This window comes from Genypterus blacodes, unplaced genomic scaffold (genome assembly GCF_046128005.1).
Source record: "Genypterus blacodes isolate CSIRO-AG114 ecotype Tasmania unplaced genomic scaffold, CSIRO-AGI_Gbla_v1 ptg000136l_1, whole genome shotgun sequence".
NCBI lineage: Eukaryota > Metazoa > Chordata > Actinopteri > Ophidiiformes > Ophidiidae > Genypterus > Genypterus blacodes.
In genome coordinates this window covers 370,001-390,000 of record NW_027466938.1, presented here as the reverse complement: position 1 = coordinate 390,000, position 20,000 = coordinate 370,001, and the positions used below count along the sequence as shown (strand labels likewise).

General features: G+C 44.9%; 2 protein-coding genes across 2 annotated transcripts in view; both read right to left on the bottom strand.

The window, feature by feature from the left end:
- Positions 1–9,598: 9,598 nt before the first annotated feature.
- LOC143011551 (E3 ubiquitin-protein ligase TRIM39-like) lies at positions 9,599–12,464 on the bottom strand. Its single transcript, XM_076164454.1, has 2 exons — positions 12,316–12,464; positions 9,599–11,699 (listed from the first exon to the last, which is right to left on the bottom strand). Exon 2 carries the CDS (start codon positions 11,688–11,690, stop codon positions 10,050–10,052), a length of 1,641 nt encoding a protein of 546 aa, XP_076020569.1. The 5' UTR covers positions 11,691–11,699; positions 12,316–12,464; the 3' UTR covers positions 9,599–10,049.
- Positions 10,113–20,000, bottom strand: part of LOC143011552 (E3 ubiquitin-protein ligase TRIM39-like) — a 124,432-nt gene continuing 114,544 nt past the window's right edge. The window contains exon 3 of the mRNA XM_076164455.1: positions 10,113–10,177. The gene's annotated coding sequence lies outside the window, so the exon portion shown is untranslated. The remainder of the gene's footprint in view (positions 10,178–20,000) is intronic.

Below are 20,000 nucleotides of genomic sequence, written 5' to 3'. Positions count from 1 at the left end.
ACAATAGACAACTATAAACAAGATCATCACTGCTGTCAGGATCAATAACAAGGGTACAGGAATGTAGCAACCAGACAGATTAGCAGGTGTAACTCTCATTTACAATTATGTGAAGCAAGTCTTTGCATCAAACATCAACCTAAGAGTCAGTTAGGATGGTTTTGGAATAAACATCTGGTAGAAACTTGATTCCAGGCCTTGATTGATTCTTCATGGTCACTTCCTGTGCAGAGGCGGTGAGAGAGAGAGAGAGAGAGAGAGAGAGAGAGAGAGAGAGAGAGAGAGAGAGAGAGAGAGAGAGAGAGAGAAAATCTGCCTTTTTTATTCCAACTTACTTTTTTCTCCACCTCATTTTCTTGGTGACAACAGAGCCATGAATTGTTGATGAGCGGTCTGCAGGCTCCTGGGGAGCGTTTGAGAGGGGAGACGGGTAAATGGCTTCACGTCACCAGGATCTGAGCCATCACAGCCAGGGCAGACGCAATATTCTCTCTGTGAATATGTTTTGGGGGAAAATGTGCCTGAGAATAAGTCTGAAAGATAAAGTAGAGCTTAAGATTTAACCGAGTTCCTTGGCGTCTCTCTCTCTCTCTCTCTCTCTCTCTCCCTCTCTCTCTGGATTCCTCCCAGATATACATCCACACACCCATCACCCCATCATCTGATCCACAGGGTTTAGCAGTGACAGCTCCATTTAGCCCTGGAGGCTGCTGAGGGCTGCCGAGGTTCTGGGGGCAGGACAGCTTTCGAACCGCTCCATTTGTTTAGATAAACGCGAAAAACGCCATTCTGAATGATCTCTTAATTAAATTGGTGGAAACTGCAGACCAGAGGCCCAAACCTTTCATCAGAAGGAACTTCAAATACTTGAAATGCATCGACTTTCAAAACATTTCTTTCAACTATCTACCAAACTTTTCTCTTTTCCTTTCAGCAGGATTGTAATCAGTGTGACTGTGGCCTTCAGCGGCTCTCTCCCGTGGGAACGTGGCTCTTCACATATTCCCTTAATGTTCCGGACGTCACGCACGCCGTCACTCGCCAGGTTCAGATGCAGATTGGAAAAGCAGCAGCACTTCTAATGCACTTACTCACATAAAAGGTCCTCTGGGCTTTATAACCCAGTGTGGAGACTTACAGAGCACTCCAGAAGAGCTCTACAGATGTTCCCCTGTTCACTCACACACACACACACGCTGGCACACACACACACACCCCGCCCACTGGCAGGTCCCAGCTACTGCCACCAGTCCCATGAATGTCATCAGAGGACCAGGAGTGACCACCCAGCTGGCAGATCAATAAGCTGCCTGCCTGTGGCCTGCAGCTCGTAATGACATCATCAGCAGACGGAGCCGTCGATGTGGAGAGAGGAACAGTGATTACACACTCAATGTCATATTTAACTGCAAACTGTCCAGGACAGAGGCACTGGAACTCTGCTGGGTTAGAATCAGGCTCAGTGCATTCAGCTGAGTTTAACCCCATGTGGTCAGGCTCAGGTTTATGTGTGTGTAACTGCATGACCATGTTTGTATCACCTTCCTCTATCTGATATGGGAAACCCACAAACATACAAGTCCTTTGACCCAACAGGATCACAATGATGTCATCATAACAACTGAGTTTTCTCTCTGTTGTTTGTTTACTTATTTTCCTTTTTGTTCTTCCCTCTCTCTCTGTATTTATAAGTTCCATAATGTTTTATATCTGCATGCTCACTGTTACTTCCTGTCTGTGTGGTATAAATAGTTAGTAAATAAATAGTAAATGGTGTTTTTTAGTTGAGTTGAATTTGACATTTAAAATCTCAGTGTTCTTATTATGAAGCAATGCAATCTTAGTTTGTTTACTTCTTTCTTTATCGATCCATAATCTGTGGATCACATTTTAATCCCCAGTGTAAATCAGGAGGTGGCAGTCTGTCATCAAGTTTATCTTCTAGGAAAGAGGAGGAACAGGATTGTAGCGTAGTTCTGACAGATAGAGAAGCACAACTGCTAGATAATTAGAAGGTGGAATGACTTCTGTCTAAGTTTACTGTGTGTAAAAATAGAAAGATGTGTGTGAGAGCAGCAAACGAGATGAAGTGTGAGCACAGTTACCTGCAGCTCCGTACTGCAGGATGTGAAGTGTTTGGTAATTGCTAGAGTTGTTGCTGGCTTCAGCGCTGCTTTAACCAAAGCTATGAGCCAATGTATTCAGTCAGTGTTAGGCAGGAATGTGTGTATGTGTGTGTGTGTGTGTGTGTGTGTGTGTGTGTGTGTGTGTGTGTGTGTGTTCACAGGTACAGAACTATGCCAGAGTCAGAGGCACAACACACCTACGAGAAAACAGGGTCAGGATTCATGCTCGGCTACAGAAACACAACGGGTCAGCAGAGAGAGAGAGAGAGAGAGAGAGAGAGAGAGAGAGAGAGAGAGAGAGAGAGAGAGAGAGAGAGAGAGAGAGAGGACTTCTCTGTGATGGAGCGTTGTGAGGACACACTGTCACAGGAGAACAGCTCTCAGGAACATCACTGCATTTAACAAAGGGCAAACACTTCAATGGGTTTGTGTGGAATTTGCTGCAACTAGCAAACCTTCTCTTCACTACCTCCATCAGTGTGGTGGAGCTCTGCAGGCCTCTCTCTCTCTCTCTCTCTCTCTCTCTCTCTCTCTCTCACCCACGGGGAAGGAGAGCCAGCAAGTGCCAGAATTACTGACATGTGCCAAGATGGGATAGACTTGTGCCTAATGAGTGCAGTCAATGAATCTTTGATTGAGTGGGTTAAGAGCGTCTCCCCTGCCTCCTCCGTGTCTCCGTGATGTTCGCTCGCACGCCAATGAGCAGCGTGAAATCACTTCACGGCCTCGCTCAGCCGCAGCCTTCAAACACAGAGAGGGAGAAAGAGTGAAGTATCCCTTAATAATACATGGCCTGGCTTATGTAAGGCCGAGCGTATTTGCATACATTACTGTTTACCCTCAAGGTGTCGCTGGCAATCGCGTGCTTCAGTACATGCAACAAACACAACACAGCCTCATGCAACAAACACAACACGGCCTCATTCAACAAACACAACACAGCCTCATGCAACAAACACAACACAGCCTCATGCAACAAACACAACACAGCCTCATGCAACAAACACAACACGGCCTCATGCAACAAACACAACACGGCCTCATGCAACAAACACAACACGGCCTCATGCAACAAACACAACACGGCCTCATGCAACAAACACAACACAGCCTCATGCAACAAACACAACACAGCCTCATGCACCAAACACAACACAGCCTCATGCAACAAACACAACACAGCCTCATGCAACAAACACAACACAACACAGCCTCATGTAACAAACACAACACAGCCTCATGTAACAAACACAACACAGCCTCATGCAACAAACACAACACAGCCTCATGCAACAAACACAACACAACACAGCCTCATGTAACAAACACAACACAGCCTCATGCAACAAACACAACACAGCCTCATGCAACAAACACAACACAGCCTCGTGCAACAAACACAACACAGCCTCGTGCAACAAACACAACACAGCCTCATGCAACAAACACAACACAGCCTCATGCAACAAACACAACACAGCCTCGTGCAACAAACACAACACAGCCTCATGCAACAAACACAACACAGCCTCATGCAACAAACACAACACAGCCTCATGCAACAAACACAACACAGCCTCATGCAACAAACACAACACAGCCTCGTGCGATGGTACTTGTTGAGCGAGCGCTCGTTCCAAAGGATAATATTCAACCAGGAGCATTGTCGACTGTCTGCTAAATAAACACTTACACGCCTTTACAGAGAGACGAGTCTGTGACAAATCTGCTGCGATCTGCACGCCACTTCTGCCGTCATGAGAGAGAGAAGGAGACGGTGATCTAACAAAGAGCACCTGAAGGATCTCACACAGGAAAGCTTTCCGGGCAACAAACACATCGTTACAAGATAAAGGTCAATTTCCTCTGTTTGACTTCCATCTGCTGCTGCAGAGCGGTCTCCAGAGCCGTCTCCAGAGCCGTCTCTAGAGCGGAGTCTCCAGAGCCGTCTCCAGAGCCGTCTCTAGAGCGGAGTCTCCAGAGCAGTCTCCAGAGCCGTCTCCAGAGGTTCCATGTTGCTCTCCAGTAATAAGGTGTCAAAGTTCTCTGAGGATTTGTGGTTGAACATAACAGGAAGTAGGGACCGGCTGCATCCTGCTGCCCTTTAAGCTCATCAATAATGAATAGATAACATTTGATGCAGATAACAACACTAGCTAGCTTGCTGCTGCGCTCGGTGGCTGGAGTGTGTTTGGTCACACGTGTGTAGGATGGCTGCACTGAATAATGAAAGACAATCACTTCCCCACCTCAGACACGATGCTGTACGTGTGAAAAGAGATGTGGCATTTAAAGGATGACATCATGCCTGAATGCTGAATGAGAGAGCGGTTTGTGTCCGAGCAACTTTAACCTCAGCAGCCCTGAGGATGGGAGAGCAAACGGAGCTTTGGGTCGGGTTCTTCCTCTTTAGAGAGTAGAGAGGTGTGCAGAGTCTCTGGTCTCATAGTTACTGTAAGGGCTGAGGACCCAAAGGTGGAGGTGAGGTCTCTATAAAGCTGCAGGAGCGACCTTGGAGGCTTTTGAGTTCTGTAGGTCATAGAGGTTAGACGGTGACCTCTGCAGTCACTGAAGCTTTGATACGGTTGTTCTCACATGCTGGATAGAGAGAAAGGAGGAGCGATCGGGCTCAGAAGGTGGCGCTGTTTCCTGCCTTAACACTGACCCAACACTGTCCTCAACCACCTGACCTGCTGGGACGTTCCACAGCAAACAAGCTGAGATAGATCACCCATTTTATCTTTGTGTCTTGTCCTGATTGAACTCTCACACAGATCTGGATCAGTGTGTGCCCTCTGCTCCTCCCTGGACTCGCTCACACTCCAAAGTTAGGGTCGTTTGACGGTCTATGATCGGGATTTATGTGACGGTTAAATCAGGAAGAGACGGGAAGATGGATAAGAAGAGAGAGGGGAGAAGTGTGTGTGTGTGTGAGTGTGTGTGTGTGCGTGTGTGTGTAAAGAAGAAGAAAGGACATTGACATTGGTATGTTCCTTTAGGTCTGCTGCCTCTGATTGGCTCTTTGAAAAGGTCAACTCAAGACAAAGTGTGCAAAGCTCAGCTGCACTGGTAACGAACACCATGGATCTTCACACACACACACACACACACACACACACACACACACACACAGACACACACACACACACACACACACACACACACACACACACACACACACACACACACACACACACGTGCACATTTCTTTTAACATTCCATGAGCGATGATGTTCAACATGGCAAAAAAATCTCACATACAAAACATAAAGGCAACATGTGAGGCGTCATGATATCACCAGCAGATCTCTGATGTTTACCTTTGGTAGCCTGGGTAACGGACACAGAGCTCAGTGTTTGTGTTATTTTGTGTTATTTTGTGTTTGAATTGGAAACAGGTCAGCGTGTTGTGTTTGCTTTGTGGGGCGACTTGCACACACACACACACACACACACACACACACACACACACACACACACACACACACACACACACACACACACACACACAACCACGCAGCTACAGGAATGCTTCAGCCTTTTTGACTGACAGATCACACACCAATCCATCCACCCACACACACACCCACACACACCCACACACACATACACGCACACACACACACACACACAAATAAACAGTAATGGACACTGACAGGTCTGGACCCCAGCGGCCAACAGCAACAGGGGGAAGCCTGCTTAGAAAAAAGAAAAGCGACCTTTCCTCTGCCCTGCCACACACACACACACACACACACACACACACACACACACACACACACACACACACACACACACACCCTCCATATAAACCCAGAGTCTACTATCATTACCGTGAAATGAATGAATAGAAGCTTGATCATACAAATTCACTGGACAGCCGTATTGGTGACATCATCTTAGATATCGTAGATCTTTAACAATAAATGACCCAATCAATCAAAATCAATATGGTGCTAAATCCCTGTTTTCTTTAGTTTTTATTGATATATCAGAAGTATATATTTCTGATAGATACTCGATTCCAACACTGCAGTTTGAACCAAACTAACCCTAGCACATTGCCTCTCTCTCGTCCTCCTTGGTAAAGTGACTGCCTGTCATGTTCTATGCTGTCACATCTGGGCTCTCTGCTATCAGGCTGATTAATAAAAGGTGTTTGCTTATATAACTCTCTGAATTATTCATAAATGCTTCACTTGTGTATGGAATCTTTTATAATCAAGACAAAATAAAGAAGAATTGTGTGACAGTGATTTGTACTCGGTGCTCTAAAGGTATGGAGAAACACTTAAACCCAGAGTTCCTCCTGGTGTGACAGGCAGACAGATGTGGACTCAGAGTCTCAGCTGGACAAACTCACCTTGACACGCCTGCATGTCCCTCACACTTCATATGGGAGTCCAAGCATGCAAGGCAAAGAGTCTCTGAGCCTCTTCATCTGTCCTGCTTTATGGATATTTGATCAGCAACATGTGACTCATGAAGTGGAATGAACACGAAGTGGCTTCCTGTTTGAGACACACTCTCAGTTTGAAGTCACATCTTTCAGAGAGAAGACATGAAGGCCAGATTAATAAATGAAACTCAAACACACATAGGAGTCGAGTCGCTCTCTGTCACGGGATGTTGCTCTCCTCATTCGGCCTGATGAAAGAACACGAGTTCCCAAGATGCAACAGTGGCAAGAGAACAAGCTTCCATAGTGGTTTAAACTTTAACTTTTACTTGTAAGCTTTTCTTTTCTCTTTCCTCTTAATGTTCCTCATCACTTCACCGTTGTACAACTGCAGATTTCCCTCTTTAATATTTGACCGAACATCTTCCTCCCTCCCTTCCTCCCTCCGTCTACAAACTCTCTTTATAAATTTTACAAACTCTCTTTCTAATTGACTTTATAATGAGTGTATTAATGCAGCCGGTGTGTATCGGTGTGTCTCCAGCAGCGTGTTAGCTCGCTGACCTGGATTGTAAACTGCAGTGCGTCTACACTCATTACATCCAATCAGAATTAAGAATAGATGTTAAAATCTCTCTCTCTCTCTCTCTCTCTCTCTCTCTCTCTCTCTCTCTCTCTCTCTCTCTCTCTCTCTCTCTCTCTCTCTCCCCTGGTGAGGAGGGTTTGAATGAAGCAGGTCCTTGTTTCCTCTCTGCCTCCATAAATCCCCTGATCATCAATCCCTCCTCCTTGTTCCTGTCTTCAGCTGCATGTTTCTCTCTTTGTCTTTTCACATAACACAGTCATATTAATTATCTTTTAGTTTCAGGTCATCATAAATCACAATCCTGACTTGAGGCGACTCCAGGATCAGACTCATGACTCTGACTCATCTAAGTGTCAGAGTCAGATCAATCTAAATGCCCTCATGTGTCATCTTTTCTCTTATAATTGCTTGTATCCTTTGTATGGGAGGGTGAGAATGATGTTGGCCTGGTCCCTGCAGAGGACATTACCCTGTCACCTGTGTTAGCACACACACCAGCCGCCCCCTCTGATCTCTCTCTGGGTTTCTCTCTCCAGCGTTTTTTCAGATCCACACAGAAACAGAAATAGCTTGTTTTATTAACGGAGCCAGCAGGACGCGACATCATCAGCTCTGCTGGAGCAGCCAATTACTTTCTCCTGTGCAGGTAATGGTGATGTAAGACGGAGCAGTAATTTAGCTCTTATTGCTGTTATCCAACAATCGGTGGCCACTTTATTAGGTACAGCTGTACCACATGTCTGTCATTAGGAGGAGAGAATGCTAGAAACACCTTCTAATTTAATACAGACTTATATAACAACACCTCTATGACGCAATGTTACTAAACCTGAGCATTATGAGCTTCACAAAGGTCAGAATCTATAAAGAGGCTCAGTCACTCTGTAGAAAACAAGAAAGTGTCTTATGTTTCAGAATATTGGTCTGTGTATTCGTGTAAATTGTGTATCTTCAAGTGTGTGTGTGTGTGTGCATGTGTGTGTGCATGTGGGTGTGTGCGTATGTGTGTGTGCGTGCGTGGATGCGTGTGCGTGCACGTGTGTGTGTGTGTGCGTGCGTGTGTGTGTGTGCGTGTGTGCGTGTGCGTGTGCCTGTGTGTGCGTGTGCATGCGTGCGTGTGCATGTGTGCGTGCATGCCCGTGCGTGCATGTGTGTGTGTGTGTGTGCATGTGTGTGTGAAGTGGTTGGCATAGTAACCCATCATCCAGCCGTCCCTCCTCCCTGACTATCACATGTACATAGGTAATGAGAACAGATCTGGTGTAAGGAGCTGCGATCTGACCTTGGGAAAATATGAGGGAAAGATATTTTATTAATGTGACATTAAAAATTAATTCAGGTTCATTACTTTCTCTGATAACTTCCTCCCACTTTGCATGCAAGAGGAGAATTACATTTCCTTCAAGAGGAGGCGTTCATGTTTACGTGATAAAGATTCATCCTGTAGAGATCAAAGAGTTAAGAGTTAAGAGAGAAACGGAGCCGTGTTCATGTGTTTACATCCAGACTGGACACTAACTGACTCCACAATATTAGAAGATAAACTATAGAATAGAATATATAGACGCCATAGCAACATAGGGGACTCCTGCCAGGAAACCATCTAATCCAGACCTGGACCGAACCTAAACACCTTTAATCCAGACGACTCCAGGTTTTCCCTGCAGCCTGACCTGGACTGCTTCCCAGTCAAACATCACTATCGTGCCCCTGCTGCTCTTTGGCTTTCATATTATTTCTACCTGTCAAGGGCAGAAACGTCATTCTACACCATGCTCCGTTCTGATGCCTCCACCATGGTTGCCACAGCTGCAGGTTTAGGGGGGCAGAGAGTTTGACTTTGCTTCGATTCCAGTTCCGGTTTGTTCCATGGAGTTTTGAGTTGGCCCTTCCATGCTGCGCTGTTCTGTTTTAGTGAGTGGACCTTTTGTTTTTCCTGTGCTCCAGGATTCTGTTTTTGGGATCCACTCACTCTCGCTTCGTCAAGCGTTCCGTGTTCAGCGTCTCTAGCAGCAGCGCCCAGCTTCATCCTGGTTTGTGTTTGTTAACCACCTGATTCCATGTACTGGTGTCTGTTCCACATAACTGGGTCCAACCTTCAAATAACTTGATCGCCTGCCAATCATAACAATATCTAACTGTTTGACATAAATAATAAACTGAGACTTTACAGAGCAACCTGGGGGTTAAGAGAAGAGCAATAAGGTGGAAACATGACACAACAGTCAGACATGAAGAACGCTCAGATCTCTAGGCTTGGTCTCAACTCCCCAGCTAGGTTTCTAGGCTGCTGCTTCTCACACCAGACTTCTTATTCCTATCACACTTTGACCACAAAGCATCGGTACATGGAGAGAAGGAGAACATGAGTAAATCAGATATGTGACAGAGAAGGAGATCAAAGCCACGTGCCGCTTTCCTACAGAGCTTAAATGCATCTGAAGTCCAGATGGAGGACGAATCCACCACAGAGAACACACACAGATACAGTCTTACATGAACAGAGCTCTGCACTCAAACCTGAAAGTCAAACATGTTTTCAGATTTGATACCAAACATGAAAACAGCTGACATGACCTCATCCCAACTTTATTATTGTTTTTGTTCCAAAGATCAAAGACAGAATTCAGTCCATTCATAAACCACAACCCAACATTTGTGATATTTACAGAGATCAATCAAACCTTTTGATTGATCACACTTACATGCAGACTTAAGACTTTACTCAAAGCTTCTGATTGATTGATTGATGAACAGTAATCACAGTTTTTAGATCAGTGTGAGTAAATTGTTGTGTTACAGCAGTAAGAAGCAACCAGAAACAAATATGATGTCATCAGAATGTGAAGAAAAGACAAAGTAAAGAGGGAAGATCAGCTGATCCTTTGTACTTTAGTTCCCTTAAACCACAGAAACGTTTCATGTAAACTCCTGCAGGTTAGGCAGAGTAACTGACAGCTGAAATGATCAGAGGGGCGGAGTTTGTACCATCAGAATGAAACCCAGGATGGAAGAATGGGAGGAGCTTATGAGTGAAGGAGCAGCCAGTGAAGGAGAAGATCAGAGCTGCAGCATCCACGTCATAGAAGGAGACCAGACCCTCCTCATAGTCCACAAACACGCCCACCTTCTCTGGCTTTGACTTTAGACTCAGAGGGACACGAGGGACATCACAAGCTGTGTACTCATCTACATTCCTCAACACTACAGTCCAGTAACCTTCCTGAGGCCTCAGTGTGATGCCTGCCTTCCTCTTGCTCGTCTCTCTGGTCACTCCTAAAATCCACTCTGTCTTTCCTTTGACCTGAACCTCAAAGTAAAATCTTCCAGAGGAGAAACTCTGCTTTGTTAAAACACCACCACCTCCATTAAATCTCTGTGGGTTGTCTGGGAGATTCTTCCACACATCACCAAAGTGAACTTGTTTCTCATCATCAGACAGGATGAGTTGAGGATGAGCTGTATCAGGATCCAGAGTCACGTCCACTGCAAACTGCTGGATCCTCCTCAGCTCCACCTTCAGCAGCTTCTTCACCTCCTTACTGATGGTCTCCTCCAGCTGAGCCACAGCTTTCACCACACTCCCCTCATGTGACCTTTGATGGACTCTGACCTGTGTCCAGTCCTTGGTGGGAGGAGCAGAGCTGATGGATGAGAAGCTCTGGAGGAGGTGGAGGTGATCTTCAGAGAGTAGGAGCTTCTCCACCTCAGCAGTTCTCTCTCTCTGCCCAGAGACTTCCTGCTGCAGCTCCTTGATGAGGTCTTCAGTCTGTTTCTCTGTGCTCCTCTGCTTCTCCTCCATGGTCTTCCTGAAGTCGGCCTGGATTTTCTCCACAAGCTGCTTCAGAGCGGTGAAGACCTGATCTCCATCTGCTCTCTCTCTGTCTGCAGCTTCCCTGCTGAGCTTTGCTGACTGTTTCATCTCCTGGATCTTCAGTAGTGTCAGCTGGATCTTCTGCTGAAGTTCAGCCACCATCTTCTCCAGCTCAGACTTCTTTCCTTCATATTCTTCTTCCAGAGGAACAAACTCATGGTTCTTGTGGTCTAAAACAGGACAGAGTGAGCACACACAGGTCTGGTCGGTCTTGCAGAAGAGCTCCAGAGGTTTCTTGTGCTTCTTACACATCCTGTCCTCCAGGTTGTCCACAGGATGGATCAGCTGGTGTGATCTCAGGCGTGCTGCTGTCAGATGAGGCTCCAGATGAGTCTCACAGTAGGAGGCCTCACACTTCAGGCAGGACTTGATGGCCTTTAGTTCTGTTCCAGTGCAGAAGTCACACTGAACTTCTCCTGGTTTGGCAGCTGGTTCCTCTGATCTTCTGCTGGCTTCCTTTTGAGTGGACTGTCTGAACTCAGCGGCCATCTGAGATATGAACGTGTTGACCTTCATCTCAGGTCTTGTGCAGAACCTCATGTTACACAGAGGACACACACACAGGACGTTACTGTCCCAGTGTTTAGTGATGCAGCTTTTGCAGAAGTTGTGTCCACATGGTGTGGAGACTGGATCAGTGAAGACCTCCAGACAGATGGAGCACAGGAACTGATCTTCAGACAGCAGACAGCTGGCAGCAGACATGTCTACAAACTGAGAACAGACGAGAACATGAGTGAAAACATCTCTGGAGACACAAACACTGATTGTTGAGCAGGATGAAGAGTCTGGAAGTCTTAAAGCTCCTGAAGTTCATGTCAGAGTGAAACAGGAGAGACGACTTTGTTCTTGATGGATATTATGAGCAGACTGGGGTTTGTCCTGAGGGGGCGCTCAAGGAAACGTCATGAAAAGACTTCAGGCTCAGCTTCAGGCTCAGCTTCATGAGGATTGATTGTGTATTGATCAGGACATGAAGCTTTTGTCCCTTTAGTTCTATTCAGACTGTTTAACTTTAAAGTTTCCCTTTTCACTCTGGAGCTGAACTTTGCCTTTTAATGAGGTCACCATGACTACAGGCTGCACTCACTTCACTTCCTGTTGCCGTGGGTGCGGCTCAGTGCTGAGACTCACTAACACAGATAAACACACACTTCCTGACGCTCTTTTCTTGCTCTGACGGTAAAAACTGCCGTGTGTTTACAAACACCAACGTGTGTGAACCAGAGCCAAGCCTTTAAGACTGAAGCAGTGAAGTGAGACGTGTGAGAGCAGCTCAGCCTGGACCTCATGCTGCTGCTGAAACTGACAAGATTCTGTCTGCACTCACCAGAGTTTGGCTGAGACGCTGCAGAGACGCTGCAGAGACAAACTTGGACAAACTTCTGATCCTCTGGCTTCTCTTCTGCTTCAGTCGAGGCTCTGCTGGACTCTGACTGACTGACTTTCGTTTCAGGAATATGACGTTGCAGCTTCTGCTTCCTCCTCTCGTGTTGCTCCTCCTCCTCCTCCTCCTCCTCCTGTAGCTGTTGTTGCTCCTCCTCCTCCTCCTGTAGCTGTTGTTGCTGCTTCTCTTCCTCCTGCAGGTTTGGAGGAAGGTTCTTCCTTTTTACAGACTTACACACGATGCAAAGTTTCTGGATTGTTTGTGTGTGAAATGATCGTTCTCTCTAACTGTTGCTCACTTTTGAAATGAGGCCACTCAAGTGTGTAGTTTTGAAAGTTTACTTAACAATCTGCAGGATCTGTAAGACATTGAATACAATCAGCACTGCACCTCAGCTCACTGTCTTAAGATAAGAGATAAGATAAGATAATCATTTATTCGTCCCACAGCGGGGGAATCCACATGTTACAGCAGCAAAGTCTAAAGTGCAAAGCAATAAAGGGCATTAAGATAAAATAAGAGCCTGTTTATAATATTAAGCTGTGCTTGTTCCAGACTTAATGTTTAAGCTAAACTTAAGTATGTTTCCATATGACAAAGTTGATCATCATATATCTGGAGAGAAGTGAAAACATGCACAACTGTAGTCCATTTATCAAGAAATATGAAGTCTGGCCTGGGACTTAGTCCCAGTTTGTTATTTTGGCCCAGTGTGTGTTTGAGTTTGACGCCCCTGTTCTAAAGGAAATGCAGCTTGTGGTTGTTTGCAGGTTTGGGCCGGACAAAGATAAGACACACAGATGAGTCGACCCACATCACCACCAGGACAGGAAGAGTCTGAATGCAGATCAATAATGTGAGCGGCTGCAGCCCTTTGTTTGTGTTTACGGCCCACAGCAACATAAGAAGGCAGCATGATTGAATACTAATCATTTACTCAAGTGATAAACTCCACAAAGCTAAATATAAACACAAACAAATGAATGTTGGTTATCTGCCACACTGGCCCGTTATTATGATGTCATTATCATTCTGAGGTGGAGCTTTGGGTCTCGTCGTGGCCTGTGGGTTGGGGGGTTTCTGGTTCCCTGGGCTGGGGGAGGGGGCTCCTCTGGGATCTCTGGCTCATGGGGAGGTTCTGGTGGGGATGTGGCCTACAAACAGGTCTCTGTGCACCCCCATATTTCCTTTATTATCATCATAACTATTTTCTGTCACCATCTATCTGCCGGGGTCTCTGCTGACAGAGGCTGGAGGGACCGGGGGCTGGTTCTCCCAGGGACCCCTTTGTGCTGCAGGGGGGTGAGGAGCCTGTTTGTGGGGCTGTAGGCTCTTTTCCTTGCATTCCTGCTGAGGGCTGGGGGCCATTTTGTTTCTGTGGGAGCTCTTTTGAGGTTTCTGGCCTGGGGGTGGTGTTCTCCAGTTTGGAGGATGCTCGGATCATCGTTATTGTTGTTGTTTATCTCCCCATGCACATCATACTGTATATAAAGCATGGTCACAGGTGTGTTGTCTGTGTTATCATCACATGTTTTGTCCAACGTTGTTACTGTAAATGAGGTCAAGGTCATTAAAGGAACCAAATGCCAAATTGAACAAAACTCCTGCAGCTGAAATCAAACATGTTCGCTTCCACTCACAGCTGTGAATCATTTTAAATATGAATACAGTTCAATACAAAACAGAACCTGACCTCACTGATGATCACTCACATCAGAGTCTCCTCCTGTCTGTCTCACTTCTCTCCTCCCTCCTGGACCTGTGACTTTGTGTGGACCTTTAACTGGTGGACCTCTCAGACTTCTATGTGAGACCTCCTTACATTCAGCACTGTACTGATGCACAGAGAGATGATACAGTTACAGACACTATAGACTGTAACTATAGTCATTAAAATCACATTCAGATCCAGCCTGACACTCAAACAAAGCTCCAGTTCTCCTCGTACATCTGAGCACACAGTATATCTGCATGGAGATGAAGAGGCTCCACTCTCATTGTAAACTCATGGAGCTTCAGAGGAGACACACAGCTCCTTCAATAGGAATCTTTCAGTCCTGGAAAATAACAAATCTCTCCTTCAGCAGATTCTCTGCAAACCAGGAACACACAGCCTGAGACTCACACTGGATTGGCTCCCTTTCTTCTTCTTACTCCTCATAGGTTTGTTGTCTGGAGCTCACACAGATGTGAGGCGAGGAGAGAAACCCCACACCTCAAAATAACCGTCCTCTTCTTCTCCCAACAACAGGGACAGAGCCCGACGCCAGCCCCCACTACTTCCTGTTTACATGTTCTCTAGCCTGAAGGCTCCAACTCCTCTTCATCATTCTTATCGCACACAGGTAGAACACAAGAGAGGCTGCAGAACACACTCCTCTAGATCAAAAAGATACCGACACATCCTGGAGAGTTTGAACAATCAGGATGCTCGAACGGAACATTAGATTAAGGTGTAGCTTAATCCAAGACTAAGCTCTCCTGCAGGCAGATGATGTCATCACCTATATTGTAGTAAAACTTTGTACCAGCTGTTTCCTCATGTTGGAATTTAGAAAGCAGCATAATCAATTTTACACTTAAACACAGTTGTCCCTTAGTTGTGTGTCTCATTTGTGTGTTTGTAATCTGTGCTCATGCGATGTTGTGATTGACGGCTTGTCTTAAACAGGACGTCAGTGAGAAAGTGACTCATGCAGTCTGACGCCTCAGTATGTTAATGTGAGCGATCCCACAGAGGTCAGAGTGTGAAGCTCAACAACACACAAACCAACACTGCACATTTTCCCATTTACATCCCATTATTCAAATGATAAAAGAGTGAATTAATGACTCGGGCTTCTCTCTGGGTTGCTGTTGTCTGCTTGGCTTAATGACAATAATCTATCATCATAGGTCAGGACACCCGGAGCCCCCCGGCCCACGAGAACACTTCACGCTAAGAGTCCATTATTTAAACATGTAGTCGTCTCACTGCGTGGTGGTGAGTGGGCCGTACATTACGTTACATAAGGAATCATATACATCAGGGCTTTAACTCCACATTTATCTCTCACTGCTAACACATGAGCCTGCCTGTTATACAGCCACTTACCAAGGAACAAAGGATCTCACACCGCATAATGAATTTATTAACAATACATTCATTTTAAATGGATTTATTAACAATACATTAATTTTAAATGGATTTATTAACAATACATTAATTTTAAATGGATTTATTAACAATACATTAATTTTAGATGGATTTATTAACAATATATTAATTTTAAATAAATGTATAAACAATATATTAATTTTAAATGGATTTATTAACAATATATCAATTTTAAATAAATGTATAAACAATATATTACTTTTAAATGAATTTATTAACAATCTGTAATTTTTCTAATGAATTTATTAACAATAAAATTAATTCCAAATGAATGTGTTAGCAATATATTAATTGTAAATGAATCTATAACTCACAAGCTGCTGCTGCTAAATGCTTCCTGTTGCGCAGACAGACAGCAGTCAAACAGGGCGATGATGTAATCTGCTGGTAATGCGCTGAATACTGTTTGCTGCCTGCAACCAGTCGACAAGCAGAGTTATCAGACTGTATTTTGCATTTCAGCCAAATAGAAAAACCCCAGAAACACCACGGGGCAACGACACATCAAACCTGACTGAACACACAACAGAAGATACAAGAAATATTTCATTTTCTGTTTGCATTCACAGTCTTCATTTTGCGCTCAGTAGAACTGTTCACCCTCCTGCTGAGCGGCGCTGCAGGCACTGAAATGTCCACAACATAAATAAGGGAATGTGGGTGTAAATTGGTAAAAACAGACCATAATATCCACAGGGCCGGTACTCAGGCTTGTTGGAGACCCTGGGAGGAGTCTCACCTGTGCTGGATCTCACTTTATTGACTTTTCCAAAGCGGTTCCCTGCATTGTGGAGCCGCAGCAGAAGGCTTCAGTCCTTCACACAAGCTTTCAGGGATTTAGTCTGATGGCCGGCGATACACTAGTGGACACAATCAATACAAGCCGAGCCCTTGTGTTGTTGTTTAGTGACGCGTACGGCACAGTGAGAGGATTCTGGTGGCGTGGGCGTTTCATGCAGGTCGGAGCAAACAATGAAAGGACTTTGCTGTGATCTGGATTCTGCCTGGGCGCTGATTGGACGTCAGCAGAGAGGTTGTTGGACTGCACTTCTATAGTTTGTCTGTCTATGTTTCCTCCCTGCTCCAGTTGTGATCTTTCAGAAAGACTAATAAGATATTTGTGTGCCAGCCACAACTCTCAATCCAAAGTAACTTTAACTTTAATAAGAAGAGCAAGCAGAGCAGCAGCATTTACATTTAGACAGCTGGATGTGTGGGAGATCTTGTGACAATGTTTACTGATTGCATTCCAGCCACAGAGTGTTCAGCATGCAGAAGGTTTTTACAAAGATGTGGATAATGTTTGTGGACACTGATCATTTTTTAATGCCAGCTGTGGATGGGGACACATAAATAAAAGTCTCGGACGGCAGCTGAACGAGCTGACGAGCCGGGAGAAGCAAACATCTCTGATTCATTCCTAGAGTCACCTGGACACGACAGCTGCAGTGACAGCCAAGCGTCGGAGGGATTCACACAGAGACACATTCACCTCCAACCATGTCCAACGCTGCCAATCATTCACTGTGTCTCCCCTGCAGAGCCTGGCAGGATCCAACCTCAGGCCTGCAGAACACACAACGCTCCTCTGGGTTTGGCCCACTTCAGCTAAATTGTGTCACAGTTTCTTTTTCCTCTCTTAAATCGTAAACAGCACAGCGGTTTACTACAGGGCAGGATGCTAATTTAACCAATAAATAGATCAAGCCTTTAAATATTTTCCTTACTTTTTGTTTACAGGGATTTGCAAGACTGTCATCATTTTTAAAATTCTTTAATTCACATCTTTCTTCCATCTGCTGTGTCATTTGTTGTATTTTAACATGGATTATAGTCGTACCTTTAGATTTGAGACATTAGTATCATTATTGTAAACAAACAACAATAAAAGCCTGATTGACAGCTTCCTCCCTCAGGTTCATACGATGATGTCGCTGCTGCCTCGGACCGGCTTGGAAAGAAGACGAAGGTTTTCAGTCATTTGTAACGATACACAGTTTGTTCATTGCCTCTGCAGTGTTTAGATTGTTTAGATGTTGTGACAATGTGCACACCAGGTCTGACTCTCCTTTTAGTTTGCTAAGAAGGTAAACAAAAAGCCACAGCTGACAATGTTGAGACAGAAATAGTCCTAATAGAAGTGAAGAGTGGTTGGATGATTTGTAGTCTTTGTGCTCTTTACACCTGCAGGTCTTTACACACAAACAACACAACGTGACATCAGACTGGGTTTGAAGTTGCAAGTGTCATTTATTCTTTTCTCAGACACAACAGAGCACATAACCCAAAGCACAAAGGGGGGAGGGGGGGAGGTGGACGTCCTATGATGATGGAAACATGACTTCATCTAAAGCAACATCTGGACACAAACGTCCGATGAGAATCACTCAGGCTGAGCAAAGCAATCCAGTGAAAGGTTTCTTAGACTTGCATTAACAAACCCCAACGTGCACATCTTATTTTTGCGATAGTTTAAAAAAAACCAAACATATTTCTATAAATGTTTTTGTTACCATGTTTGCTTGCCTCTCCTGAAGCTGGCAGCTATGACATCATCCATCTAAACCTCTTTTTTAAATGATATCTCCTAACATCTCTACACAATCTCTCTATACAGTAAGAATAGTTTGTCGTTGATTTCAGTTGTTGATCGTCTTCTTGAGGAAAAAAAAACACACAAAAACTCAAAGAAAGACACCGAGGAACAGACCGAGTGGAACACCTCAGAAACGCGTGGGTGTCAATGACGTTCAAAGCTTCAACGTGGGAGTCAAAGCTACATCTTCATCAAACACAATGATGTCATTCACAACGTAATAAACCGGTCCAAAGCACTGTGAACGGATACGGATTACAAATTAATTTGATCTACAACAGCGATATATTCATTGATAATAGTCCTTATAATTCTCATTTACAACACTGGAATCTTTAAATTTCTTAATATGACATGTAAGAAAGAATGCTACATAAGCTCTAAAGAAGATAAATATAAAGCTGATTTACCCTTTACAGTTTACAGTACTCCACAATATCTCTCCTCTCTTCATGGTTCAGTTCCACAAAGGCTCTGTAGCAGAATAGACTCAGTACATGTGAGTGTTTGACTCCCTAGATTAGGGTTACATGTTCCTAAAGTGGCCAGTTGCACCTCCCTGAGATGGCGACCGTACTGAAATGAAACACTGACATGTGCTGCATTTACAGCAAAGGAAAGGTTTGCTTCATATTCATCACATAGAAGGTGGTAGAAATCTCGTCTGCTAATACCTCTAATGTTTTCTCTCCTCGGTTAAAAGATCGGACCTGTATTGTGTAAAATGTTTAAAAAGGTGTTTTTTTTTGTTTGTAGAGCCATGGAACAAAGCCACTTCCTGTCCAGTTCACCCAGTGGAAGATAACGCCATCACAACACGGAGTAAAAGTCCAACCAGTGTCATTATTGCCTTCGACCCCTTTGAGCCAGGAGGGGGAACAAGTATGTCTGCACTAAAAGCATTCTAGTACGCTTACATCGAGTGTGCTACAGTTTATCTGAGAGCCAAAGAGAAGGAGTTAGGCCAAATAAAACACATCTGATTGACTTTTTTTATTTTAAAATAAATACTTTATGCTGTTTCATTCAAGTAAAATGCAAACTAGAGTATGTAGAGTTCCACAAACACAAAGCTTTGCTCCACAGTCCACCTACAGCGCCGCCTCCCTCCCTCTCTGTCTGAGCGTCGGGCTGGAAGGGGGAAGTACAGTTGAGTCCATGCATTTAGAAAGGCTGCCGTGTGTCGGATCCACTCTGAGCGTGGCCAGATTACGACTCTAGAAAAGACCAAACGTGCAGAGTTGCTGTGGAATGTTAAAGGTCGATGATTTTAACGATTGGCCGGCAAAGCGGAGACGAAATGCTGCTGTATACTGATGAAGGAGAGAGAGAGAGGGGGGAGGCCGAGTGCCAGAGTGTTACAAAAGAGGATTCATTCCTTTTCTCCTCGTCAGGTCGTCTGATAACAGACAGAGAGAGGAGAGAGAGAGAGAGAGAGAGAGAGAGAGAGATGGAGGCCATGTGGAGGGCTGAAGCAGGGGCAGAGGCAGAAGAAGCAGGGACAGCTGACCACAGCTTGTCTGACATCAATCCAGGAGTTGGTTTTCATCCTCGTCTCACCTTCACTGGACACAAATCTGATTCTTCAGGCTGTTGGAGAAGAAAAGAGAAAGACTTTATAAGCACTAATGAGATGTTATGGATTAGCTGCTCTGGCTCCAAATTAAACTGTGGCTTTGCTTGTTCAACTGTTCAATTAGAGGTTGATGAATTGATCCTGGTGTTATTCTCCAGGTCCAACCTGAGCACACACAGGTTAGAGGGGATCAGGATCCATGCAGGAGCTTCAGTCATGGCAACGTGGGAGTGGATTTGATCTCACAGATCTGTCTCAGCTGTTTACTACATGTTACAAACAGCCGACTGAGGCCACGT

Bases quoted from the DNA above. Each gene is read 5' to 3' on its own strand.
- LOC143011551 (XM_076164454.1), bottom strand. From the start codon at position 11,690: ATGTCTGCTGCCAGCTGTCTGCTGTCTGAAGATCAGTTCCTGTGCTCC.